Source organism: Oncorhynchus mykiss, chromosome 15, assembly GCF_057628025.1.
Source record: "Oncorhynchus mykiss isolate SJ-2025 chromosome 15, ASM5762802v1, whole genome shotgun sequence".
Classification (NCBI taxonomy): domain Eukaryota; kingdom Metazoa; phylum Chordata; class Actinopteri; order Salmoniformes; family Salmonidae; genus Oncorhynchus; species Oncorhynchus mykiss.
In genome coordinates this window covers 65,497,263-65,525,226 of record NC_143036.1, presented here as the reverse complement: position 1 = coordinate 65,525,226, position 27,964 = coordinate 65,497,263, and the positions used below count along the sequence as shown (strand labels likewise).

Here is a 27,964-nt window from a genome sequence, read left to right as displayed (position 1 = left end):
ACTAGACTCAAACAAGGTTCATAATGTCCACTGACTAACTACCCTTCTATATTGCACACCCTTTAGTTTGTCCATTTTCATCTCACAAGATTTTACATGAATTTTTCCAAATGTAAAATTTCAATAGCTCCTTGGTCATGTGACCTAGTGACTTCAAACAAGGTTCAGAATGTCCAGTCAGTGGGCCTACACCTTGCACACCCTTTAGTTTGTCCATTGTCATCTCACATGATTTTACATTAATTTTTCAAAATGTACAATTTCAATGGCTCCTTGGTCATGTGACCTAGTGACTTCAAACATGGTGCAGAATGTACCCTTCTATATTGCACGCTCTTGTTTGTGTACTGTAAAATCACGCGGTGTAAAATTGACTAACTAAAGGGTGTGCAATGTGTAGGCTCACTGAGTGGACATTCTGAACCTTGTTTGAGTCAGGTAGATCACAATACCAATGAGCTATTGAAATGTATATGTAAAAACCTTTGTACTTTGTTTACGCTCTAACTAATTCAACTAGGAATACAAAATGCTGCTCACATTTCCACATGTTTCGTGAAAATAAGACCTGTGCAATGGTGTATGCAATTTTTTCAACATAATGACACTTATTTGTGGTTTGAAAGCTATTGAGGTTTGAAAGCGCGAATATCCATCGAATATCCAACTTGAGACGGTCTTTACCTCGGTATCGAAAAAACATCAACCACTCGATATTCTGTATGATGTGTGATACTCATGTACATATGTCACATATAGTAAGACATGTATTTAGATATATTTATTTTAAATATTAGTACATATGTTACATATATTAGGCATCGGTATGGGTATAAGCCACAGACGTATTTTTCAAAAGGATTTAAGACATTATTTCAAAGAGATTGAATTTCAAAAATAAAAGTTGTGCTGAATATTAGGCCTAATTCAAAAGGGGACTGTACATATTTGCGTGTCCCGATTTTTCATGACATGACACTTTTCCTTTCCTGACAAAAAATGGCATACATGGGTTTATTAGACTGCCTTGTATCAAATGGAGAAGAGCAATCACGTTGTTCACACACTACATACTAGTACGCACACTTCTTTTGTACAGAAATTCAAACCTGTCGTTTATGCTTGGTATTCTATCATTTACAATGACTGTTGTCCCTTAGCAAGATGGAAATCTGAACAGTCAGTTGGTTGATGAGGTGTTTCTCAGTTCTTGAAGTAGTGTATAGGCTACTGGATCCACCTGCCAAGAATCATAGTCCTCATCATTGGTCATGTTCATACGGAACGGAAGATTTTTTGTGAAGGAAGATACTAAAATTAGCATTCTTATTGCACAGGTAGCATCTCCTCGATCAATTTATTTCTTACAGATCCTACTAATCTCCTAGTCAGCACTACCATTGGTAGAGGTCAGGTTCCTCCCCGACTACGTTCCAGATCTTACAAAGCCTGGATTGGTATTTAACAGATCAGCTTAGCACCTCATATGATGTAGAAATCTGATGCCCGACTGCACAGTCGATGATGTAGCACGCAACCATTGATTGATGCAATGCAACACCTGCACATCTAGTCGGGCAGGAACTCGGCCAGACTGTTGACATGTAAAACAACTGGGAATGTTCGACATTGCAGCCAACAGTACAGACTACTGAATGACTGATCTGCAAAGATCCTTGCATCACAAATAACTACAATATTATTTGTAGATCAGTCAGTGAGTCAGTCACAATTTACCCATGACACATCATGATCCCCCAGGCTCTGACAGGGTGATAGCTTCCACCTGTTCCTTTAGCCCTTTCTCTTCTGTGGCCGATTGGCTCTCAAGTATTTGCTGAGTTTCTTGATTGGCTCTTGGTTGGAGTTTAGCGATAAACTCACTGCTGGCTAACGCACCCTCCTGTTTGGGGCAGGTGATTTTCGCTGGCAACGATGATAACTTGTCTAGCAAAAGATATGGCATACCATATTTAGTATATTTTATTGACTGTCCATCAAATATTATTTCTTATTGTAGTATTTTTTTTTATTGCAACACACACAGACAGAGAGACATGGCAGAGCATTACCCCCAGGTGCGATGGGTTTCATTAGGCGGTTGAGCTGAACGTTCCAGTGTCGGACATGGTTGCTGGCTTTACGAAGCTTCTCCTGAACTTCCTACAGACCCAGAGAGAAGGAAACAAGGACATGAGAACATACTGCTAGTTACAAAGTTGATGTCAGTTGCACTTTGTTTTACCATCTATCATTTACTGTCTGTTATTGACTTACAGGTGCCCTATGCAACGATTCCACCTGCAAATAATCCTATAAAGCGTTTTCAATGTGGAAATTATGGCTGCCTAAAGTCCACTGTAGTTCCCAAATAAAAAGATCCTGAACATGGATCTTTATCCTGCTCTCCCCTCACCTCCTGCCACCTCTTCTCCTCCACCTCTCATCTCCTTGCTCTCACCTCCAGGTGCTGGTGACTCCTCTCTCGGGTCTCTCGGAGGCTCTGGAGCTCCTGGGAGGCATAGTGGAGGGCAGAGGGGGCCGGCCGCTTTTCCTTAGCTCCGTTTGGGGCCTCCTCCGTGGGGCTGAAGTGGCGGGATGCCTCCTGCTGCTCCTGGAGGAGCAGACACTGCCTGCTCTTCTCCTCCTCTGCCTGCAGTACCCTGGGAGACGAGAGGAAGGAGGACAATGGTAGAGACAGTAGAAAGGGAGACAATGATAGATAGGAGAGAGGTTGAGGGATATAAGGACACAGAAGACCATTCTAATGCAATAGACAGGGACGTTTGGTGATCTGATCCGTGACTTTAGTCTTGCAGCCGTGCCTGTGTGTGTGTGTGTGTGTGTGTGTGTGCGCATGTGTGTGCCTGACTATATTCTCCTCCATGTGGGCCAGTATCTCCGTGTTGAAATAAGTTTGTGTAGGTGTGTTACCCTTCTAGCTCCAGCCTGACTCTCTCCTCCTCCATGTGGGCCTGTATCTCTGTGTTGAGAGCAGCCTCCAGTTTCTGCTGGGTCAGCTCCAGCTCCTGGATCCGCTTCCTCTGCTGCTCGGCCTCCTTCTCCTTCTCTGCCATCTCAGCCTGCATGCTCTCCCGCAACTGGGGAACACACGCAGACAGGCAATCAGGCACAAATACATGTACACCGAATGCATTCACACACACACACACACCTCATTCTTCAGTACATGATCTCACCTTCTCTGCCTCCTCTAGCTGTCTCTCCAACTCTCTCTGGACTTCCTTCTGTTGCTCCCTCTCTTTCTCCTCCTCCTCCCTGCGCCGTGCCTCCACCTCTCGCTGGTGCTGTGGGACACAAATACATCCTACATGTCATGTTAGGTACTGTTTACTATGTATGCAGTACTCCCTCTTTCCCCCCACTCATCATTTCTCTCACTCCTGCTCACCTGAATAATACTCTCTATCTCCTGTCCTTGCCGTTCCTTTTCCCTCTCCAGATCTTGAATGGTAAGCTCTTCTGATTGGCTGCCGCGGCTGCTGCTGGCACTCAGGCTACGCTCCTGTTGACTGTGCTTGCGCTGGACCCGCCTCTTCAGCTTTAGTTCCTGGTGCAGGGAGGACTTGCACTCACCCTGGAGACGGACGGCAGTCTGCAAGGCTGGGGAGAAAGAGGACACGGACACACACACACACACACACACACACACACACACACACAGGAGAATCAGAAAAAAATGTTATTTCCCTAATGCTTTTCAACCGAGGGGTCTCCCGTGTGCCAACCAAATGTTTTAACCATTAGGTTAACAGGATATCCTCTTGGTCCGGGGACGACAATTAGGCTTGTGTCTCAGGCAGGGCGTTACACTTGTTCACATCCCCTCACCTTGGGTCCATTCCACTCTCTGTTTCTGGTCGGCAGCACTCATCTCATAGGTCTTGCTGGTGGTCTTCACACAAAAGAGACAACGCTTCCCATCCCTGTCTGGAATAGCCTAAGACAAAGAGAGGACAACTGGTGGTTGACTACCAGGGTGACATTGACTTATCAAGACCCCAAGTTCCGCTCAGCTAATCCCAACCATAAATGATCAGCATTAGCATCAGGCTCGCAACAGGTAACCCTCATTGACTCTTGTTGTAATCCACATCCTAGTTCAAAATATAGGCCCAATGGTACAGATCTAGACAAGCTTGTATCTATACCAATTCAAGCTAACTGATATGAAATCCTGCAGCTGTGGTGTTGGACTGATTCATGTAAATGCCAGAAGTTTGATCTTGAACTCTGACCTCTCAAACCAATTTGGACACTCTGGTAATATCTGAAACCACAAAAATGGAAGAGGGAAACAGTAAGGAACTTGTCTGTCGGCCCTGCATTAAAGACCAAAAGTGATTAAATAAAATTCTGATAAATAAAAAAGTATACCAGTTTCATTTAAGGACCAAAAATGGACAGCTGTAACATATAGATTGCAAAATAGTTGGGAAGTGATTTTCGATATACCAATTCCATGGCACATGGTTTATGAACTGATACACAAAACGACGCCGGATTCAAAACTTAAAATTGTTCCATTTACATTATTATACAAAATTCTTGCAACCAATTACATTTTATATATACACTGCTCAAAAAAATAAAGAGAACACTAAAATAACACATCCTAGATCTGAATGAATGAAATATTCTTATTAACTACTTTTTTCTTTACCTAGTTGAATGTGCTGGCAACAAAATCACACAAAAATTATCAATGGAAATCAAATGTATCAACCCATGGAGGTCTGGATTTGGAGTCACACACAAAATTAGTGGAAAAATCACACTACAGGCTGATCCAACTTTGATGTAATGTCCTTAAAACAAGTCAAAATGAGGCTCAGTAGTGTGTGTGGCCTCCACATGCCTGTATGACCTCCCTACAACGCCTGGGCATGCTCCTGATGAGGTGGCGGATGGTCTCCTGAGGGATCTCCTCCCAGACCTGGACTAAAGCATCCGCCAACTCCTGGACAGTCTGTGGTGCAACGTGGCGTTGGTGGATGGAGCGAGACATGATGTCCCAGATGTGCTCAATTGGATTCAGGTCTGGGGAACGGGCGGGCCAGTCCATAGCATCAATGCCTTCCTCTTGCAGGAACTGCTGACACACTCCAGCCACATGAGGTCTAGCATTGTCTTGCATTAGGAGGAACCCAGGGCCAACCGCACCAGCATAACGTTCTCCAGTGCGTCTCCAGACTCTGTCACGTCTGTCACGTGCTCAGTGTGAACCTGCTTTCATCTGTGAAGAGCACAAGGCGCCAGTGGCAAATTTGCCAATCTTGGTGTTCTCTGTCAAATGCCAAACGTCCTGCACGGTGTTGGGCTGTAAGCACAACCCCCACCTGTGGACGTCGGGCCCTCATACCACCCTCATGGAGTCTGTTTCTGACCGTTTGAGCAGACACATGCACATTTGTGGCCTGCTGGAGGTCATTTTGCAGGGCTCTGGCAGTGCTCGTCCTGCTCCTCCTTGCACGAAGGTGGAGGTAGCGGTCCTGCTGCTGGGTTGTTGCCTTCCTACGGCCTCCTCCACGTCTCCTGATGTACTGGCCTGTCTTCTGGTAGCGCCTCCATGCTCTGGACACTACGCTGACAGACACAGCAAACCTTCTTGCCACAGCTCACATTGATGTGCCATCCTGCACTACCTGAGCCACTTGTGTAGGTTGTAGACTCCGTCTCATGCTACCACTAGAGTGAAAGCACCGCCAGCATTCAAAAGTGACCAAAACATCAGCCAGGAAGCATAGGAACTGAGAAGTGGTATGTAGTCACCACCTGCAGAACCACTCCTTTATTGGGGGTGTCTTGCTAATTGCCTATAATTTCCACCTGTTGTCTATTCCATTTGCACAACAGCATGTGAAATGTATTGTCAATCAGTGATGCTTCCTAAGTGGACAGTTTGATTTCACAGAAGTGTGATTGACTTGGAGTTACATTGTGTTGTTTAACTGTTCCCTTTATTTTTTTGAGCAGTGTATATATGGGGGATAAAACCATCCCAGCTCTGCAGACTTTGCTGCAAAAAGACAGAATCATTAGATCATTTGTTTTGGTACTATCCATATGTAGCTTATTTTTGGTCACAGGTCCAGGAAAGGTTAAAGAATTGCAACATTTACCTGGAGCTAACTCTGCAGATAGCACTGCTGAGTGACTTGAAAAGTCATAGACAATCAATAATATAATAATACTTTTAGCAAAAATATATATATTTAATTTACAATCTGTAGAAACTTTGAAAATAGAAAGGTTCATAACTTTTGTGAAACATCATAGCACAGTTGAAAAATGTATGGCAAAAACAAGATAACTAATGCAAAAATATACCTTGTCCGTAAAATGTATATAGGTTCAGAACTTTAGTGAAACAGCACAGTTAAAAATATATGGCAAATAGAAATCAAAACTGGATGGTATTCAGAGATAGATGGGAGGGGTTGAGGGAAACTTGGTTAAATAAGACTGGATACTGATGTGTCTCTGGCTGGTTATAATGTTTTGGATCTGACAGAGGAGTCGCCATATTTACAAAGGACAACTTAAATGTTTCTGTATCTCTCACTACCTCTGTCCCTAAGCAATTTGAATGTCTAGTCCAAAATGTGAACCTTGGTAATAATGGCAGATTTACGCTAGGCCCTGGTGCACAACTGAGCAAGAAGACAAGTACAGTAGAGTATCTAGTTTGAGAAACAGACGCCTCACAAGTCTGCAACTGGCAGCTTCATCAAACAGTACCCGCAAAACACCAGTCTCAACGTCAACAGTGAATAGGCGACTCCGGGATGCTGGCCTTCTAGGCACAGAAGTTGGTTTCAATGCTGAACTACAGTCAGGTCATGACCCTGGTAAGGATAACAGGCATGCAGATGAGCATCCCAGAGACAGTTTCTGATAGTTTGTGCAGAAATTCTTCAGTTGTGCAATCCCACAGTTTCATCAAGTGTCTGGGTGGCTGGTCTCAGACGATCCCGCAGGTCAAGGTCCCCGGATGTGGAGGTCCTGGGCTGGCGTGGTTACATGTGGTCTGCGGTTGTGAGGCCGATTGGACGTATTGCCAATTTCTCTAAAACGTTGGAGGCGGCTTATGGTAGATACATAAACATTACATTATCTGGCAACAGCTCTAGTGGACATTCCTGCTGTCAGCATGCCAATTGCATGCTCCCTTAACTTGAGATATCTGTGGCATTGTGCGGTGTGACAAAACTGCACATTTCAGAGTGGCCTTTTATTGTCCTCAGCACAAGGTACACCTGTGTAATAATCATGCTGTTTAATCAGCTTCTTGATATGCCACACCAGTCAGGTGGATATTTTTGTTAAATATAGTATACCTTTTTTCAAGATGAGTGATGACAAGAGAATCATCCAGCCCTTTGGGTATCTCACTACATCCCCATATGCCATATCTTGAAATATGCAGACAGATTAACAGACATAGTGCTGTATCAGCAGCTACACTTGTCTAGATGATGTGCTATATTGTTTACACCATAAAAAAAATCATTGTGATGCCTTATTTATTGACCTGTCAATAGTATTTGATACTGCTGACAATTTCTTACTTGTACAAAGGTTGTGTGAAATATGCTAGGTCAGGCATCTTGCAGTTGGTTCAATACTATCTAATGGACAGGACACAAGTTGTACTGACGGTATCAAATCTAGCTTCCTCAATATTGTGAAAGGTTTACCGCAGGGGTCGATTTTTGGCCCTGTTCTCTTCAATATTTCTATAAATAATATTGGTCTCTCTGTTAAAACCTGTAACATTCATCTCTATGCGGATGATACAGTTATTTACTCCTGTTCCCCCTCTTAACAGCAGGCCATTCATAACCTTCAGCATGGTTTTGACTCCATTCAAAAATTGCTTACTGATCTTAAACTAGTGCTAAATGCTAATAAAACCAAGTTTATGTTGTTCTCCAGGTCTCGTAATATTAACTTTGAGGACCTACATATTTGCACATTGAAGGGAGCCCAAACTGAACAAGTCCTCCATTATAAATACTTTGGTGTTTGGATTGATGATAAGCAGCCTGTTAAAACACACATTGTGTCAACAAGAAAGTTGAAAATTAAGATGATTTCTATAAAAGAAACCAATCCTGCCTGACTTTGGAAAGTAGAAGGAAGATTGTTCAAGCAATGCTTCTCCCAGTACTTGATTATGGTGATGTAATCTACAGTCGTGGCCAAAAGTTTTGAGAATGACACAAATATTAATTTTCAAAGTTTGCTGCCTCAGTTTGTATAACGGCAATTTGCATATACTCCAGAATGTTATGAAGAGTGATCAGATTAATTGCAAAGTCCCCCTTTGCCATGCAAATGAACTGAATCCCCCAAAAACATTTCCACTGCATTTCAGCCCTGCCACAAAAGGACCAGCTGACATCATGTCAGTGATTCTCTCGTTAACACAGGTGTGAGTGTTGACGAGGACAAGGCTGGAGATCACTCTGTCATGCTGATTGAGTTCAAATAACAGACTGGAAGCTTCAAAAGGAGGGTGGTGCTTGGAATCATTGTTCTCCCTCTGTCAGCCATGGTTAGCTGCAAGGAAACACTTGCCGTCATCATTGCTTTGCACAAAAAGGGCTTCACAGGCAAGGATATTGCTGCCAGTAAGATTGCACCTAAATCAACCATTTATCGGATCATCAAGAACTTCAAGGAGAGCGGTTCAATTGTTGTAAAGAAGGCTTCAGGGTGCCCAAGAAAGTCCATTAAGCGCCAGGACCGTCTCCTAAAGTTGATTCAGCTGCGGGATCGGGGCACCACCAGTACAGAGCTTGCTCAGAAATGGCAGAAGGCAGGTGTGAGTGCATCTGCATGCACAGTGAGGCGAAGACTTTTGGAGGATGGCCTGGTGTCAAGAAGGAGCAGCACAGAAGCCACTTCTCTCCAGGAAAAACATCAGGGACAGACTGATATTCTGCAAAAGATACAGGGATTGGACTGCTGAGGACTGGGGTAAAGTCATTTTCTCTGATCAATCCCCTTTCCGATTGTTTGGGGCATCTGGAAAAAAGCTTGTCCGGAGAAGACAAGGTGAGCGCTACCATCAGTCCTGTGTCATGCCAACAGTAAAGCATCCTGAGACCATTCATGTGTGGGGTTGCTTCTCAGCTAAGGGAGTGGGCTCGCTCACAATTCTGCCTAAGAACACAGCCATGAATAAAGAACGGCACCAACACATCCTCCGAGAGCAACTTCTCCCAACCATCCAGGAACAGTTTGGTGACAAACAATGCCTTTTCCAGCATGATGGATGACCTTGTCATAAGGCAAAAGCGATACAGGAACTCCCCAGACCTTAATCCCACAAACAAAAACCCACAAATTCAGACAAACTCCAAGCATTGATTATGCAAGAATGGGCTGCCATCAGTCAGGATGTGGCCCAGAAGTTAATTGACAGCATGCCAGGGCAGATTGCAGAGGTCTTGAAAAAGAAGGGTCAACACTGCAAATAATGACTCTTTGCATCAACTTCATGTAATTGTCAATAAAAGCCTTTGACACTTATGAAATGCTTGTAATTATACTTCAGTATTCCATAGTAACATCTGACAAAAATATCTAAACACACTGAAGCAGCAAAATTTGTGGAAATTAATATTTGTGTCATTCTCAAAACTCTTGGCCAAGGCTGTACTTGCATGTGGCAGCCTCTGCTTTAAAACCTTTAGATTCAAACTAGCATTCAGCACTTATTTTTATCACTGGGGACAATGTTCCGTACACATCACTGCATTTTGTATAGTTCCGTTGGCTGGGAGTCTCTAACTACCAGAAGGGTCCAGCACTGGCTACTTTTTGTACATAAAGCGGTTCTTCAGGGACTCCCCCCAACTACATCAGCTCACGTATTAACTGAAGATCCAGCCATTTTCAGACCCGCTCTCTGGACCGACTGCTTCTGGAGGTCCAGCTCATGGAATGGCCTTCAGGTCACCTTGAAATTACACTCACTGCTCTCCACTGGACAGCTTAGATGGAGTTTAAGGGAGGTGATGTGAGAGTTGTGTTTGTTTTGATTAATCCTGCTTTATTTATTGTATTGATATTATTTATTGTATGTTCATGTTCACAGGGATCTAGAAGAAAAAGAAACGCACACCTATTTAGGCCAGGTGCTATGTTCACAGGGATCCCTTGTAAATTAGACCCTGGTCTCAATGGTGACCCACCCTGTAGAAATAAAAATTGAATTAAAAAAAAAACTAAACATGACCAAAAGTATGTGGACACCTGCTCGTCGAACATCTCATTGCAAAACCACAGGCATTACTATGGATTTGGTCGCCCCTTTGCTGCTATAACAGCCTCCACTCTTCTAAGGAAGGCTTTCCACTAGATGTTGGAACATTGCTGCAGGGACTTGCTTCCATTCAGCCAGAAGAGCATTAGTGAGGTCGGGCACTGATGTTGGGCAAATAGGCCTGGCTCGCAGTTGGCGTTCCAATTCATCACAAAGGTGCGATGGGCTTGAGGTCAGGGCTTTGTGCAGGCAAGTCAAGTTATTCCACATCGATTTTGACAAACCATTTCTGTATGGACCTGGCTTTGTGCACAGCGTCATCATCATGCTGAAACATGAAAAGGGCCTTCCCCAAACTCTTGCCACAAAGTTCAAAGCACAGAATCGTCTAGAATGTCATTGAATGCTGCAGCGTTAAGATTTCCATTCACTGGAACAAAGAGGCCTAGCCCGAACCGTGAAAAATGACCCCAGACCATTATTCCCCCTCCACCTAACTTTACAGTTGGCACTATGCATTTGGGTATGTAGCGTTCTCCCAGATGTCTGTCAGACTACCAGATGGTGAAGTATAATTAATCACTCCAGAGACCGCGTTTCCACTGCTCCAGAGTCCAGTGACGGCGAGCTTTACACCACTCCAGCTGACCCCTGACATTGCGCGTGGCGATCTTAGGCTTGTGTGTGGCTGCCCGGCCATGGAAACCCATTTCATGAAGCTCCAGACGAACACTTATTTTGCTGACGTTGCTTCCAGAGGCAGTTTAGAACTCGGTAGTGAGTGTTGCAACTGAGGACAGACGATTTTTTGCACCTAACGGTCCCGTTCTGTGAACTTGTGTGGCCTACCACTTTGCAGCTGAGCTGTTGTTGCTCCTAGACGTTTCCACTTCACAATAACAGCACTTACAGTTAACCGGGGCAGCTCTAGCAGGGCAGAAATTTGACAAACTGACTTGTGCCAAGTTGAATGTCACTGAGCACTTCAGTAAGACCATTCCACTGCCAATGTTTGTGTATGGAGGTTGCATGGCTGTGTGCTGGATTTTATACACTGGTCAGCAACGGGTGTGACTGAACTAGCCAAATCCACTCATTTGAAGGGGTGTCCACATACTTTTGTATATATAGTGTACTTCTCAGTCTCAGGTACACAGTAGCGATTCACTCAGCCATTAGCAAAAAAAATTAAATTATCCTAGCCAAGATTTTTTCTACCGGTTTTGTGGATTGAAAGATGAACCAGAATAACAAGATTACCTCCACAACACAATACTGGTCCAATAGAATCTCTCCCTTCTTGTCTTTCAGGTCCTCGCTGGTGTAGTAGGCCATGAAGGATGGCCTGAGTACAAACCAACGCTCCATCCAGTTCCTGCGCACATGTCCCTTTTTCCACATGTAACCCTGCGAGAGAGAGAGACAGACAGAGAGAGAGGGAGAGAGATGGATCGATCATTGTCCCTGTAATGTGAATTTCATTCAACGCAAACACACATAAAAACAGCCCACACACACAGCCCCACCCGGAGCCACATCCATATAGTCCCACCAACTCACCCTCTTGAGGACATTGTGGTACATCTCCAAGAAGACCTGGTCCAGAGCCAGACTGAAGGCACCCGCATTGCTGACCCTCAGCAGCCTCCCGGCGCCCATGTGATTCAGGAACACCCACACCGACATGCCCTCCTCCTGGACAGAGGCATCCTGGGATAGCAGGTCCTCCAGGGGCTTGCCGTCCCACTCCTGGTTCATCGCAGTGGAGATTTTCTTCATCAGGTACTCCACCTGCGTGTGTGTGTGTGTTACAAGTCAGAAAATATCTTTATCCTTCTATGGGTGAATTTGCTGGGACCCATATTCAGAAAGTGATCTAGTAAAGGGATAATGCTGTGGTCAGCAAGTTGCAACACATCTTCATAAAGCCTGCAGATGTTATCAACAGGAAACCAAACCTCCCTCATATTGGTTTATTCTACTCTGACTTCCTGCTTAGTGGGAGGAAAACAGGAAGTAAGGACCTAGAGTAGAGATATTTTAGCAAATGCACAGGAGGATGGTGGTACCATAATTAGGGAGGACGGGCTCGTTTCAACCATTATTATGAGCCGTCCTCCCCTCAGCAGCCTCCACTGAGCAAGGGGCTAATCGATAAACATACAGTTTGTATACTGCAAGCATCAAAGCACACTATGTCGTCAAAATGGCCACTGGACTGCATAACTACGACTATTCTCTTACTGTTTATATACAGTACTGTATGTGTCTATTAACCCTCTATTCTCCCTCCATCTTCAGCTCTCCTCCTTTCCCACTGCTCTCTCCCTCTTTTTCAGATGAACTATTTCCTCCCTACCTGTACATCTCTTTTCTCTCTGAAAGATACTATCTGGCTTTATATTTAAATGTGCCAATGGAGGTCAGTCTCTCCCTGGTCCCCTCATCCCGCCAACCCCCTCACCTCTTGGGGAATCATGATGAGTGGGTAGTGGTCCTCCGACAGCAGGTTGAAGAGACAGAAAAGTTTGAAGCAGTCTCTCAGGGAGCACAGCAGCCCCCCCTGGCCGCTGCTAGGTCTGTAGTTTTTCTTCATGGTCATCATCCAGCACAGGTCGTCAAACGTCTCCTTGTCGTATGCACCCTCTTTGACCTGGGTGCAGCACACCAGGGGTTAATTTGTTCATTAGTACTGGTAAAGAGTTTTAGATGTTAAACGAATAGTTCACCCAAATGACTAAATTACATATTGGTTTCAAAACCCTGTAAGCAGTCTATGGACAAGGTAAGACAGCAATGCATGCTTCGGTTTTGCTCACAGGTTAAGGAAACCAATATGTAATTTTGGGTGAACTAAGATCAAGTGCAATGCAATTCATCTCCTGAATGGACTGGAATTCACTAATCTCAATGTGAAAATCCTCAATTGGGTATGATGGGTTGGTTACCTTGGCCAGTATGTATTTGTTGAGATAGTTTACCTTGGCCAGTATGTATTTGTTGAGGTAATTTACCTTGGCCAGTATGTATTTGTTGAGGTAGTTTACCTTGGCCAGTATGTATTTGTTGAGGTAGCCAGTATGTATTTGTTGAGGTAGTTTACCTTGGCCAGTATGTATTTGTTGAGGTAGTTTACCTTGGCCAGTATGTATTAAAATTTCAATAAGCATTTTTCTACTGCTGGCCATGCTTTCCACCTGGCTACTCCTACCCCTGTCAACAGCACTGCACCCCCAACAGCAACTCGCCCAAGCCTTCCCCATTTCTCCTTCTCCCAAATCCATTCAGCTGATGTTCTGAAAGAGCTGCAAAATCTGGACCCCTACAAATCAGCCGGGCTAGACAATCTGGACCCTTTCTTTCTAAAATTATCTGCCGAAATTGTTGCCACCCCTATTACTAGCCTGTTCAACCTCTCTTTCGTGTCGTCTGAGATTCCCAAAGATTGGAAAGCAGCTGCGGACATCCCTGTCTTCAAAGGGGGGGACACTCTTGACCCAAACTGCTACAGACCTATATCTATCCTACCATGCCTTTCTAAGGTCTTCGAAAGCCAAGTCAACAAACAGATTACCGACCATTTTGAATCTCACCATACCTTCTCTGCTATGCAATCTGGTTTCAGAGCTGGTCATGGGTGCACCTCAGCCACGCTCAAGGTCCTAAACGATATCTTAACCGCCATCGATAAGAAACATTACTGTGCAGCCGTATTCATTGATCTGGCCAAGGCTTTCGACTCTGTCAATCACCACATCCTCATCGGCAGACTCAACAGCCTTGGTTTCTCAAATGATTGCCTCGCCTGGTTCACCAACTACTTCTCTGATAGAGTTCAGTGTGTCAAATCGGAGGGTCTGTTGTCCGGACCTCTGGCAGTCTCTATGGGGGTGCCACAGGGTTCAATTCTTGGACCGACTCTCTTCTCTGTATACATCAATGAGGTCGCTCTTGCTGCTGGTGAGTCTCTGATCCACCTCTACGCAGACGACACCATTCTGTATACTTCCGGCCCTTCTTTGGACACTGTGTTAACAACCCTCCAGGCAAGCTTCAATGCCATACAACTCTCCTTCCGTGGCCTCCAATTGCTCTTAAATACAAGTAAAACTAAATGTATGCTCTTCAACCGATCGCTACCTGCACCTACCCGCCTGTCCAACATCACTACTCTGGACGGCTCTGACTTAGAATACGTGGACAACTACAAATACTTAGGTGTCTGGTTAGACTGTAAACTCTCCTTCCAGACCCATATCAAACATCTCCAATCCAAAGTTAAATCTAGAATTGGCTTCCTATTTCGCAACAAAGCATCCTTCACTCATGCTGCCAAACATACCCTTGTAAAACTGACCATCCTACCAATCCTCGACTTTGGCGATGTAATTTACAAAATAGCCTCCAATACCCTACTCAACAAATTGGATGCAGTCTATCACAGTGCAATCCGTTTTGTCACCAAAGCCCCATATACTACCCACCATTGCGACCTGTACGCTCTCGTTGGCTGGCCCTCGCTTCATACTCGTCACCAAACCCACTGGCTCCATGTCATCTACAAGACCCTGCTAGGTAAAGTCCCCCCTTATCTCAGCTCGCTGGTCACCATAGCATCTCCCACCTGTAGCACACGCTCCAGCAGGTATATCTCTCTAGTCACCCCCAAAACCAATTCTTTCTTTGGCCGCCTCTCTTTCCAGTTCTCTGCTGCCAATGACTGGAACGAACTACAAAAATCTCTGAAACTGGAAACACTTATCTCCCTCACTAGCTTTAAGCACCAACTGTCAGAGCAGCTCACAGATTACTGCACCTGTACATAGCCCACCTATAATTTAGCCCTATCAACTACCTCTTTCCCAACTGTATTTAATTTATTTATTTATTTTGCTCCTTTGCACCCCATTATTTTTATTTCTACTTTGCACATTCTTCCATTGCAAAACTACCATTCCAGTGTTTTACTTGCTATATTGTATTTACCTTGCCACCAAGGCCTTTTGTGCCTTTACCTCCCTTCTCACCTCATTTGCTCACATTGTATATAGACTTGTTTATACTTTATTATTGACTGTATGTTTGTTTTACTCCATGTGTAACTCTGTGTTGTTGTATCTGTCAAACTGCTTTGCTTTATCTTGGCCAGGTCGCAATTGTAAATGAGAACTTGTTCTCAACTTGCCTACCTGGTTAAATAAAGGTAAAATAAAATAAAATAAATAAATTTGTTGAGGTAGTTTACCTTGGCCAGTATGTATTTGTTGAGACAGTTTACCTTGGCCAGTATGTATTTGTTGAGGTAGTTTACCTTGGCCAGTATGTATTTGTTGAGACAGTTTACCTTGGCCAGTATGTATTTGTTGACTTAGTTTACCTTGGCCAGTATGTATTTGTTGAGGTAATTTACCTTGGCCAGTATGTATTTGTTGAGGTAGTTTACCTTGGCCAGTATGTATTTGTTGAGGTAGTTTACCTTGGCCAGTATGTATTTGTTGACTTAGTTTACCTTGGCCAGTATGTATTTGTTGAGACAGTTTACCTTGGCCAGTATGTATTTGTTGACTTAGTTTACCTTGGCAAGTATGTATTTGTTGAGGTAGTTTACCTTGGCCAGTATGTATTTGTTGAGGTAGTTTACCTTGGCCAGTATGTATTTGTTGAGACAGTTTACCTTGGCCAGTATGTATTTGTTGACTTAGTTTACCTTGGCCAGTATGTATTTGTTGAGGTAATTTACCTTGGCCAGTATGTATTTGTTGAGGTAGTTTACCTTGGCCAGTATGTATTTGTTGAGGTAGTTTACCTTGGCCAGTATGTATTTGTTGAGGTAGTTTACCTTGGCCAGTATGTATTTGTTGAGGTAGGGCATGTAGCCATGTTTTGACACCGGTCCATCGTCATCGTCTTGGAAGTGTTCCTCCAGTGCTACGGGGTCGTGAGGGATGTTCAACACCGTGTACAGGTTGTGGGAGAGAACCTGCGACATGCGCACACACACACACACACACACACACACACACACACACACACACACACACAGAGAAAAATGAAGAAAATGCCTGTCAAAGGGAGATTCTCAATTGGTTCGCTCAACTGCTCTGTCCTCAGTTTTCCTCACCTAGGGCTCCTTTTGAAAAAGCTCAACGGTAACCGAGGAGAAGAAATGTGGAAACAATACGTTTGAATTAAATTAGACTCTTCTTCTTCACTCGCTCGTCATCATGTAAATGACATTTCCAGGGATAGAATCCCAAATTAAATGTGTAAAGTATTCAAAAAACACACGTAGCTAGTTGTGCTAGATATTTTATAGATAATATGTGGCATATAGTTTTTAAATGTGCATACTTATCTCCAAGTAAACAACAGCTGATTTAAAAGGGGGTGTGGCGGATTTCAAAACTCTTCTGCGAAGGATACTCGTGCTTCTTCGGTGGGAGGACGTTATCGAGGGTGCGAGGACACTCCTCCATTTGAAACTAATTGACACTATCCTCGACCACTCTACAACTTAGCAGTTTCCGGGTCACCAAGGAGAGAGGACGGAGGATTCGAGGAGAGGATGGTCTTTTGGCCAAATGATAATCTCCCAAAAATGACCCTTTAAATGTATTATGTTACTGTCAATATTACATCTGCCATTCCTATATTTATATACACTATGTAAGTGGTTACTGAAATAGTTCACAACTTCTAATCATCTCAAATCATATGAATCATACAGAGGTCAATGATAAAAACCAAAGCAAGCAGTGTAAACAACATGGCAGGCCTCTGTTGACTTACTTACACACACACACACACACACACACACACAGCCCCCTCGGTGTGAGCATGTCTGGACACCTGCCTGCTATTTCCTGGGATTCTCACCAAAGGGAGAACACAACTTGTTTGAACTCGACAGGCCAGAGACTGAGTGAAGGGGAAGATGACTGAACACACAGCACCGTCTGTTTCTGTTGTACAGTAAACTCTGATATGTTGTCATGTGTACAAGTTGACTGCAGTAAAGGGAGAGGGCCAGTCCTGGACTTTGAAAAGAGGGCATAGGTGACTATCGACTGACTTTAATGCTCCCATTTCTGTGTGTAGGCTGCCGCTGTTGTGACTACTCACTGAAAGAGGGTTTCATGAATACACACTCATGGAGGGTGTATCCATGTATTAAAGTCACCAATGTATCCAAACTGTGTGCCAGTGAGAATGTTTTAATCTGCATGTTTCTCATAATGAGCAGTATTCCTGCATGATCCATGCAAATTATTATTTTTACTGGTGGACTGTTTACTTTCTAAATGGTATACATCCCTAGATTAACGCTGAATAATGTATTATAGCCAATATATAACAACTTGTAAGAGGCTAACAATGTATTTTAAGGCTATCTTGATCAGATCTTCAAACCTCAAAACGTTTGTTTATAAGGTTATCTAAAAAAACGATTATGTGGATATTATTATGTGAATTGTAGACTATGAGTAACATGCTGGCGCCAGAGGCACAGAAGCAATTCAACACCCATTTCCTGATTATAAAGTTCAGCACTTGGAAATATTACACTTCAAATCTAACCTTCAGCTGGGATTTCGACACTTTGCCACATTTCTCCATGTCCAGCGATGTGAACGCGTACCAGATGGACTTGAGTAGTTCGGATTGCAGTTCCATTGTGGAGACAGACGTCTTTGCGTCTACATTCCAAATTCCGGAGTGGCGCACAGCAGTGATCAGTATTGCAAACTGAAGTGGAAGCACTTAACGAGAAGGCGAACAGGACACGTTAAGAAAAGGGGTGGAGAAGAAAGGAACAATTATGTAACAAAAGTAAAATACTATATGCATATAATATTATATTTATAATCAAAATAAATACTTAATAAAAATGTATAAACCACAATATAATATCAATATTTCACTTTTCATATTTGGATTCATATAGGGTACTAATAGCCTACCTTATAAACATATAATTATGTTTTAGGTCACTCAAAGTTAAAATTTGAATGACTTTGAAAAACTGGCAGCCTTGTAAATTACTGACCTCTCTCTTTCAAATGGGTGGTGGTAAATTAACCCCAGATCTTGGTTGATGTCACTGATATACATACGTCTTTCTTTTTCCCAGCGCAGTTAAGACAAAACCACGTCCCGTTATTCAGAGAGGCGTTCTACTACGCTCCCAGCGCAGAGACAGTGACCTTCCAAGGTAAGGATGGAAAGTGTAATTTAACAATTGCCTGCCTACCGTAATGCAGGCCTATTATTATCATATTTGGTAACATTTGCCCATGTATTTATTTTCAGAGTTTCAATGAGTTGTAAACATGTTTCAGAGAACTCTGCTGAATTCCCTCAATTGAAGGTCAGCTAAGTTAACCTAGGCTACTTAACGTTACTAGTTCGGTCTATTATCAGGTCAAACCATATGTTTATTATTCATAATTTCTCAAATATGTATTAGCAAATCATTCAGTCTTAGAGCGTCAAGGGACGTTAATGGCTAGTTTGGCCCACCACATTATGCTATTATATTTTTCAATCTTGAAATACAAGGGCAAATGTTATTAATCAGTGACTGAAATTTCACGCTTCGTGATATTAATTTCCGGACTTGGAGAGCGCTCAAGTCTTTGTAGAATGCCCCGTTATTCAGAAAAACGGTGCGTGGTTTTGGCTTAACTGCGTTGGGGAAAAGAAAGATGCAGTTGGCGTTATCACCCACCACGCTTACATCCCCCAGCAGCCACTCAGGGTTTGAGTCACACTCTCACACATCCACAAACTCACAAGTCGTTTCCTTAAAAGTAAGCGAGTGACTCTGTAGACAGGTCCGGATTTATGAGCGGGCCTTAGGAGAGTAGACGGTCTGTCCCGACCACTTTTCTCTCTCCTATTTGAGTAACATTAACAGATTGATAATAACAATTGTTCGTTTTGAGTTCAAGTACGAAAATCTAACTGAGTTAGTGGATTTCAAATTGCTGACCTAAGATCTACTCTCCTTGACTTTGTTGTATTTCTAGAACCTTATAAAGAGGTCTTCCACCGACCGCCAAAACATCTATTCTAAGAACAATGGAAACCTGACGTATCCATTACAACCGACGATATCAGGAGCCGCAGATAGAGCTAGAGCTACAACCATGAAATACATTGTGACTTCTGGGGAAGTAACCAGAGATTCTCTGATGAACTGACTCTCCAGCAGACGGACCGACAATTCCAACAGAGAAGACAACAACGATGTCACGACTCCTACAGAAGGTGGCTTCCCTTCGTGTTCGGGTGGCGCGGCGGTCGTCGTCACCGGCCTACTAGCTGCCTCTAACCTTTTCCCCCCTTGTCTGTTTATTAGTTACACCTGTGTTTAGTTAGATTGATTGGTTGGACTTTATTATCCAGCCGGCCCACCTGCTGGGTGTGCAGGATTGTTTGCAGTGTACTGTTGTGCACGACTGTATGTCACGGTTGTCCGTGTATGTGTTTTGCTCTACTGTTTAGTTCCCCGTGTTTTGGCGCATTTGTTTGGGTTGGCGTCGTTTTCACCGGTGTGGTGTAAAGTATGGCTACCCTGAACTTTCTGTTTCCTGCGCCTGACTCTTTCCTCCACTACACCCCGGGCATTACAAACGACATATGGGCGTAAATATGTTGATTGCAATTATTCCCGAATGAGTGAAAGTTCATGTGCAAAGGATTAGCATTTCAATGAATATAATTATCCACTGTGTGTAGTGATTCATTTAGCCTTTCCCGCTCCTTTATCAGTCCACACCCCCTTTTCTTTGAATACCAAGCAGTCATATCGGTTTAGTCCACTAGGGGATCTTCCCTATCATTGTTAGTAACCAATATCTACTGTTTGTTTGGTATGCATTTCTTTGATTATTTAGTTAGTTAGTAAATAAATGATTAAGCCAATTGGTGTATGGATGATTCATAGTTTAGGCTGGGTTTGGTCAGATAATTAAGAATTTACGACATTTGGAAAGAATAATTCATTAATAGAAGACTCATTTAGTTATATTTGGAAAATTATAACTTTGTAATCTGAAGATTTTCCGTGATGCCCCAACTTCCTAGTTAATTCAATTGACATGATTAGTTTAATCACGTAATAATTAGAGAATTGATTTGATAAAATAACAGTCTGCACATTTAATGATAGCCAGAGACACGACACCAGTAGGCCAAGTAAATGTACCGTTAATCCTGTGTCATTTACATTCATTTCTGTTAATGCATGTATTAACCATAGTCAATTACCGTTCTCATTATGTTGTTTACGGTGTTGAGTTCACAACTATTGAATTTTTTGGGGTTAATTTCATAACAATTACAAGTTTTGTAAAATATTTGTTCATTGCCTTTTGTTTGGAGTGCAATGGGCATGTTCTCTGTCCTGATACAGTCGAGGGAGCGTGCGCCTGAGCACGCACAGAAGTCAACAGTTTACAGTGGCTTCCTCTCTCCTCGTTTTCTAGCCCTCATCTGCTCTTAGAAAAGATAACAGGATTGTATTGTAGGGGTGCCATGTGGCTCAGTTGGCAGAGCATGGTGCTTGCAACACAAGGGTTGTGGGTTTGATACCCATGTGGGACCAGTACAAAAAAAGTAAGAAGAATGCCATAAAATGGACCAAACATTTTAATGTAAAAAAATAATGTATTCACTAAGTGTATTCATTCAATTTGTCCAATGAGAAACACTGTTTTACAGTTTTTATAACTGTTACTGGTACCCACAGATATCCTATCAAATTACAATATATCTACAAATTCATTGTTTTATACAATATTTTACCATATTTGATCTGTTTCTAGAATTACAACTTTTCTTTACCAATATGGATGATTCTGTTAGAATCTCATTGGCTTTCTAATAATTCTGTATGTAATTTTATGCTGCTACCAGAACCACTGATCATAGTAGTTTGTAAACCATGAAAAGGAATCTCCAGCTGCACATAGCTTCATAACCTCCACAGCGAATTTACCACTTGACTGAGTTAGCAATTACACAAACTTTCATATCAACAGATAACAACATATTCAAAAGATAAAGTCTAACTAAATGTTGGTCTTCTCACAAAGTCGACAGGAGTGCTATCTGAAGGGCTGAGCTGGTGTCAGGGCAATGAATGTGATACACTTAGAAGACAGAGTTTCAGGCTACACCCTTAAAGACTGGGAGGAAAAAGGTAAGCACCCCCACCTGTTTTTATCTGAAGATCGTTATAAAGACACATTCCGCAGCTTTTCCTTCTCTTTTGGACTACAATCATGGGTCGTATTCACTAGAACAAGAAGGAAGCAAACGGGCCAAAACAGAGCTGTCTGAATTTGTCCAACATGCTATACAAGTGATGCGTTGTTTTCGATGAAGTAGCCTTGTCGTTTGTTTTGAATGGTCTTCAGGGCTAAAACTTTATAACAGACATCTGGCCATCTGGCCATCCACCAACACAAATATAATTATATATACAGTACCACTCAAACATTTGGACCACCTACTCATTCAGGGGTTTTTCTTTATTTGCACTATTTTCTACATTGTAAAATAATAATGAAGACATGAAAACTATAAAATAAACACGTGGAATCATGTAGTAACCAAAAAAGTGTTGGGTTAAATAAATCTAAATGTATTTTATATGTTAGATTCTTCAAAGTAGCCACCCTTTGCCTTGATGACAGCTTTGCACAATCTTGGCATTCTGTCAACCAGCTTGACCTGGAATGCTTTTCAAACAGTCTTGAAGGAGTTCCCACGTAGGCTGAGCACATGTTGGCTGCTTTTCCCATACTCTGCAGTCCAAATAATCCAAAACCATCTCAATTGGGTTGAGGTTGGGTGATTGTGGAGACCAGGTCATCTTATGCAGCACTCCATTACTCTCCTTCTTGGTCAAATAGCCCTTACACAGCCTGGAGGTGTGTTGGGTCATTGTCCCGTTGAAAAACAAAATATAATCCCACTAAGCGCAAACCAGATGGGATGGCGTATCACTGCAGAATGCTGTTATAGCCATTCTGGATAAATGGGTATTGAATTCTAAATAAATCACAGACATTGTCACCAGCAAAGCACCCCCACACCCTCACACCTCCCCCTCCATGCTTCACGTTGGGAACCACACATGCAGAGACAATATTTTACCATATTCTGCGTCTCACAAAGATACGGCGGTTGGAAACAAAAATTTCAAATTTGGACTCATCACACCAAAGGACAGATTTGTAACTGTCTATTGTCTATTGCTTGTGTTTCTTGTCCCAAGCATGTCTCTTGGTTTCTTTGCAGCAAAAAATAACAAATTCTTATTTACAATGATGGCCTACCAAAAGGTAAAAGGCCTGGGATTAAAAATATATATTTAAAATATAAATGTAGGACAAAACACATCACGACAAGAGAGACAACAAAACGCTACATAAATAGAGACCTAAGACAACAACATAGCAAGGCAGCAACACATGACAACGCAGCATGGTAGCAACACAACATAACAACAACATGGTAGCAACACAACGTGGTAGCAGCACAAAACATGGTACAAACAATATTGGGCACAGACAACAGCACAAACGGCAAGAAGATAGAGACAACTTTTGCGACTGCATTTGAAGAAACTTTAAAAGTTCTTGACATTTTCCGGATTAACTGATCTTCATGTCTTAAAGTAATGATGGACTGTCGTTTCTCTTTGCTTATTTGAGCTGTTCTTGCCATAAAATGGACTTGGTCTTTTACCAAAATAGGGCTATCTTCTGTATACCACCCCTACCTTGTCACAACACAACATTTTCTGTGGATCACATCTTTATACAGCATTTGTCGTCCATGTTGTTTTTAGATACAGGCAGAGATCACCAAGACAGATGGAGGTGCATCTGTGCGATGGAAGGAGCAGCCGGATGGCAAAGTCTTCCAGAAGAGAGAGAAAGAGGAGAGAAAGAAGGAAGGTAAGTCAAAAGACATGACCACTTGAGAATGTTCGATGTCCGTTACTCCATTTAGTCCTCATTCTGGGTTATTCTGGGTTAATACCTCAATATAATACGTCACAATAAAAATAGTTGTTACATGTTACAATACCTCTTTGTGTATGCGTGTGTGTGCGCGTGCATAATTATCTCTTCAGGACACTGTGTAAAGAAATCACATGTATGCTGAGTGAGACTCCTACAGGTGACAAAGTGGGTTGCATTAATTTGAAACATAAATTAAATTGTTGATGAAGACTTTCTTCTAATTGCTCTGCTTTATCTGAAATGTCACATCATGTTCAAAGAGTTGTAGTAGGCACAACAGGGTATGCTGATTTGTTCATCATAATCTGTTCATCAAAGTTGAAGTCTTCATTCTTTTTATGCTTTATTTAACCATGATCAGTCACATTGAGATCTCTTTTTCAAGTGAGCCCCGGGATTAATGTAGCAATGTGTAACAAAGCTAAATATCCCGATTCAATCAAAGCTAGAAACCAGGCTTCTAGGGTAGGAGAACAACAACCTATTTATTCTATGATGAGAAACCATGAATGATTTAATATGCAATGAGTACAACTTTTTATTTCACTTTAAACACAGAGCTTTGAATGTGTGAGTTCAATCATGTTTACAGGGCAAAATAATGGTGTCTGAATTTGGGCAAAGTATGTATGGGCTAAGTGTGTGCTAAACAAATATTCTAAAGATAATTATATTTGAAAACGCATACAATATCAACATTCTAGACTATAAGTTATGTCAAACTATTTAAACTGTTCACATTAGATATGCAGATTTGTGGCAGTGCAACAAATAAAACTTATCTTCACTGAAAACATGGTGACTGTGACCATGTTGTGCTTATAGACCTTTTAACTGGTCAACTGTTTTTATTTTATTTTAGTAAGTTAAAGATAATAGTTTCAGTATAGTTTTGTTTGTCAAACCTTGCCTTGTTAATAGTTTTATTTCAGTTTATTAAATTGTTTTTTTTAATGATTCGTTTTTGTGTTAGTTTGCTGTAATAATCTTCTTCCACACAGACTTGATCATCATGCGGCTGGCTCGGGCCGAGTATGGAGCAGGTCCTTTCCAGGTCTCCCAGTGGAGGCCGGAGGCCCAGCCGATGTGTTCGCCGGCGGGGTGCCAGTCTCCGTTCAGGCTGGCAGAGCCACAGCGGCTGTACCACCACCCTCCTCCTCCCTCCGAGAAGCTGCACTTGTCCACGGCGATGTCGCCAAAGATGCAGGGTGAACAGCCGTCATTGTCCTTGTCGGTTGTGCTGAAGCCAAAGCCGTTCTGGTCAATGCCTGTGTATTTCCCACGGATGGCATCACCTACGGAGAGACAGGGAGGGATGAAGAGAGAATACTGCAGTTCTACTTCACTCTTGATTGTATTGACTTCCAAAGCATACACCATTTAAGAATATCAACCCAGCATACATATCATATGACATATGTGTGATGTGTAGCTGCCACCAAATGTGAAATAACTAGAACACTGAAGTAAATAATATGACCCCTGTCACCTTAGGCTGTTGAAATTAACTGTTACCTGCGTTGCCCTTGTAGGCTCCAACGTTCAGCTGGTAGCTCTCCTTCTCCGTGCCCAGACGGAAGTCACTGTACTCAGCGAAGGCAGTGCCCCCTTCAAAGTCCCACAGGTTGACACGCATAGTCGAACTCCGCCCCCTGCCCCCCTTGGTTAGAGCAAACAGCTTACTCAGACCCAGCCAGTGGTCCTCTAGGAAACAACAGGAAAGAGAACTGAATTGAGAAGTGAAAAACATACTTAAAGTAAATGCACTGCATTATGGGGATAATTTGACTTAGAAGTAAACATGAGCATTATCGAGAAAAATGTATTTCAATTAGTCTAACAATGGCTCAGCAAACTACACAGTTCTCAGTATCCGTTGCTGGTGGAATATGTGGTGTTTAGAGGGACCCTTCCTTACTCTGTAAACTCCCAAAGCCTTGTTCGTATTCAGCCCACGTCTTGTTGAAAAGAACCTCTGCCCCAGTGCGCATTTGAAAGACTGTCCAGCCTCCGTCCGCCAGCATCTCACAATACACCTGTATACAATGTAAATATACTTTTGAATCAACAAATTGTTTTGTTGGAACCCTGTGGAATTCCAGTAACTCTGGCAAGCCTGGCGACACCTTCAACATTCCATAGCTAAGCTTTACTTCCCCTGTGTGGCTGTGTAACCAAATGACAACTGTAGATATAGTACCTGGCCTATAAATTTAGATGTTTCCATACCATAAAGGGGGATGTGACTCCTGCAGGCTGAATGACATACACTCCACTGGTGGCTCGAGGGGAGAGAGTTTTGATCTGTGTGCAATCAGTCCCTGAAATTAGCAAAAACACATGCACATACACAATAACACATTGAAAAGGACAGGGGTCAGAGGTTAAGAATGGTTGTCTCTTGTGTTTACAATGTAAGTTAAACAAAGAAAACAAACACTTACCTCGAACAACTAAAGGTGTTTTCTGTTCCTGTACAAAATCAGCAGATAAGTAATGGTTACTCCCATGTTTAAAGGAATAACACGTCTCTCTGTTTTTCAGTGCTGACTGACTGTATATTTACCTGAGTCTGGTCAGTGAGGCAGATGAGACAGACCACCAGTCCACAAAAGAATATCCTATTCCACATTTTGTCACAATTTTCTGAGAGAGAGATAAAGCGATCAACATTGTCAGCTTTTTTCTTTTTATGGGTGGCATTGATATTACATATTGCAATTCTTTAACATTTTAATCCCACCAAAATTATTTTATTAAACTGAAAAGGAAATGTTTAATTAATCTCAAATCTGAGCAAACTAGTGGAAAATATCACAACATTATCACAGAGAACATGAAACCTCACCATTCCCTCTCCACTCACAACACAGTGGTCACCATACATGTAAAGTTGAAATTCAGTTTGACCAAATAAGGGAAATGGAACAGTTATAGTATATGCTTTTTGTTATGCTGCCATCATTAGACATTTCACACAGGATACATATTATGTAAGTTATTAAAGTCACAATTTTGAAACATGCATGTGTGTGATTTGTGAAGAGAAAACCTACCTTGTCCCGTGTATTCCTTTACGGTCTATGGTCTACTCCCAGTATGTTTAAAGGTTATTCAGAGAGGGTTTCCTGTAAGCCTATTTATTTAGGCCAAGAGGGTGGATCTGTAGGTAACCATCCGTACCGCCCTCGTTCCGCCCCTCTTGATCTCCTGGAAAGATCTGTATCATGTATTGCGCACATGTTTCTTTACCTTTACTTTACACACAAATTGTTGTGGTCACCCTCCCTTCACATTTCTCACTGTCATTCGTGAATTATATTTCTTCAAGTTTAACCAGTGAAATGTCCATGCAGCATCTGCATGCCAACCATTTGATCTCAATCAGATTCATGGGAATACGCATTTAGATCTTTTTAGTAATGTACAGCGTGCAAATGTAGAGAAGATGGTGTTAAGAAACTGTAGAATACTAGTGTTTTGTTTCAATCAAAGCACACATTTTTCCTAGTGGCAGGTGTTGTTGAGTTGTTGCTGTATGAGACACAAATTGGACCATTCATACAATCATCCTAAAATGTAAATGTTTTTTGTCTTACAGTAACGTTATACTATGCCTTATTTGGTTATGTTATGAAATATACTATCATTATGTGATCTTGCAGACACTGATTCAGTATGATAGATAGATAGTTAATGTTGTTGCAAAAAACACTCCACCACCATGTGCTTGTGCTAATGTTATTGTGGGCTCTGTGAGCCCTGTTGCTATGCTACTCACAGCCCCCCCCGCCCCCACAGAAAACACTCTTAACAATCCAATATTGGAGTTTAGAGGAAATTACAAACCGCCAGGAATACATCCAGCACAGTCCAATGAACAAGGAATAAAATAAAGTTTGTGTTTATCTCTCAAATGTCTTTAGATGTATCCTTTTCACCCCAAATACAATTAGAGCGTTTCAAATGGTATTATTTATGCATCAGGGTTGGGTGGATTTCTTGAAAAATTGAATCAGTTACTGATTACAGATTACAAGAAAAATAATTAGTAGCATAATCCATTGGATTACGCAAAATGAGTAACGTTGTTTTGATATATCTGATTACTTTTGGACACTCCTCAGTTTATGCTCTAGACCGATCAGTTCCTTCTCTAACACTGTTCTGTGGATGCTCTTCCCTCAGATTTATCCTCAGTGTCCAACACCAATGTTCTAGAGTGGGATGGATCCTCTGTGACTCTGCTCTGCAAAAACTCTGACATGAGTAATGCTTGCTGGAGCAGAAAGATGTCATTGGTTTTGATGCATTGAACCCATAGTGGAGGTATCAGGACTCAACAAATGTTTTGTCCTGACACACCCTGCCAAACACAGGCTCAGAGGTGACCAGATGGGTAACCCTACGAAGCAGGTTTCAGGTGTTAGCGAGGTAAATCAGCAACTCGGAATAACTGGTCTTACAAAAGTGGCTCACCTTTTAGCCAGGTCAATTTCTATTGCAACAAATCCTTCAGAAGTAGCCTGCTCTGGGGCAGGCTAACTCACAGCTAACTCCTCTTAAATATATCACATTACACATTTAGTAATGAAAGAATGCAATTTAAACTTTACGCACAGTAACA

At 42.3% G+C, this 27,964-nt stretch overlaps 2 protein-coding genes and 1 long non-coding RNA gene across 4 annotated transcripts; 1 reads left to right on the top strand and 2 right to left on the bottom strand.

Moving 5' to 3' along the window:
* Positions 1 to 766: 766 nt before the first annotated feature.
* On the bottom strand, positions 767 to 18,460 carry LOC110490557 (differentially expressed in FDCP 6 homolog). 2 transcript variants are annotated; one of them, XM_090200834.1, is made up of 13 exons: positions 18,345 to 18,460; positions 17,876 to 18,057; positions 16,137 to 16,277; positions 12,762 to 12,950; positions 11,858 to 12,088; positions 11,558 to 11,704; positions 3,853 to 3,961; positions 3,413 to 3,624; positions 3,201 to 3,308; positions 2,935 to 3,101; positions 2,462 to 2,663; positions 2,073 to 2,163; positions 767 to 1,947 (listed from the first exon to the last, which is right to left on the bottom strand). In XM_090200834.1, the coding sequence occupies exons 2-13, from the start codon at positions 17,969 to 17,971 to the stop codon at positions 1,748 to 1,750; spliced, it is 1,893 nt and encodes a 630-aa protein (XP_090056960.1). In that variant the 5' UTR covers positions 17,972 to 18,057; positions 18,345 to 18,460; the 3' UTR covers positions 767 to 1,747. The 2 variants fall into 2 exon arrangements, with proteins under 2 accessions (XP_090056960.1, XP_090056961.1); XM_090200835.1 differs by lacking the exon at positions 18,345 to 18,460 and having other exon boundaries at positions 17,876 to 18,061.
* On the top strand, positions 17,186 to 21,148 carry LOC110490558 (uncharacterized). The gene is made up of 3 exons (XR_002468721.3): positions 17,186 to 17,353; positions 18,429 to 18,509; positions 19,327 to 21,148. It is a non-coding gene; the product is annotated as an uncharacterized LOC110490558 (long non-coding RNA).
* Positions 21,149 to 23,803: 2,655 nt separating this feature from the next.
* LOC110490554 (angiopoietin-related protein 5) lies at positions 23,804 to 26,598 on the bottom strand. Its single transcript, XM_021563976.3, has 7 exons — positions 26,394 to 26,598; positions 25,904 to 25,983; positions 25,782 to 25,809; positions 25,567 to 25,658; positions 25,256 to 25,373; positions 24,853 to 25,041; positions 23,804 to 24,632 (listed from the first exon to the last, which is right to left on the bottom strand). Exons 2-7 carry the CDS (start codon positions 25,967 to 25,969, stop codon positions 24,307 to 24,309), a joined length of 819 nt encoding a protein of 272 aa, XP_021419651.3. The 5' UTR covers positions 25,970 to 25,983; positions 26,394 to 26,598; the 3' UTR covers positions 23,804 to 24,306.
* Positions 26,599 to 27,964: the final 1,366 nt, after the last annotated feature.

What these genes read in the sequence shown, in the direction of transcription:
- LOC110490557 (XM_090200834.1), bottom strand. Translation starts at nt 17,971, where the DNA reads ATGGAACTGCAATCCGAACTACTCAAGTCCATCTGGTACGCGTTCACA. An exon ending in TGTCGAAATCCCAGCTGAAG is followed by an intron (nt 16,278 to 17,875) that starts GTTAGATTTGAA and finishes CGCATGTCGCAG; the next exon opens with GTTCTCTCCCACAACCTGTA. An exon ending in GTCAGGCTGGAGCTAGAAGG is followed by an intron (nt 2,664 to 2,934) that starts GTAACACACCTA and finishes CTCGTCTCCCAG; the next exon opens with GGTACTGCAGGCAGAGGAGG.
- LOC110490554 (XM_021563976.3), bottom strand. Translation starts at nt 25,969, where the DNA reads ATGTGGAATAGGATATTCTTTTGTGGACTGGTGGTCTGTCTCATCTGC. An exon ending in AACACCTTTAGTTGTTCGAG is followed by an intron (nt 25,659 to 25,781) that starts GTAAGTGTTTGT and finishes TGCTAATTTCAG; the next exon opens with GGACTGATTGCACACAGATC. An exon ending in AGGCTTTGGGAGTTTACAGA is followed by an intron (nt 25,042 to 25,255) that starts GTAAGGAAGGGT and finishes GTTGTTTCCTAG; the next exon opens with AGGACCACTGGCTGGGTCTG.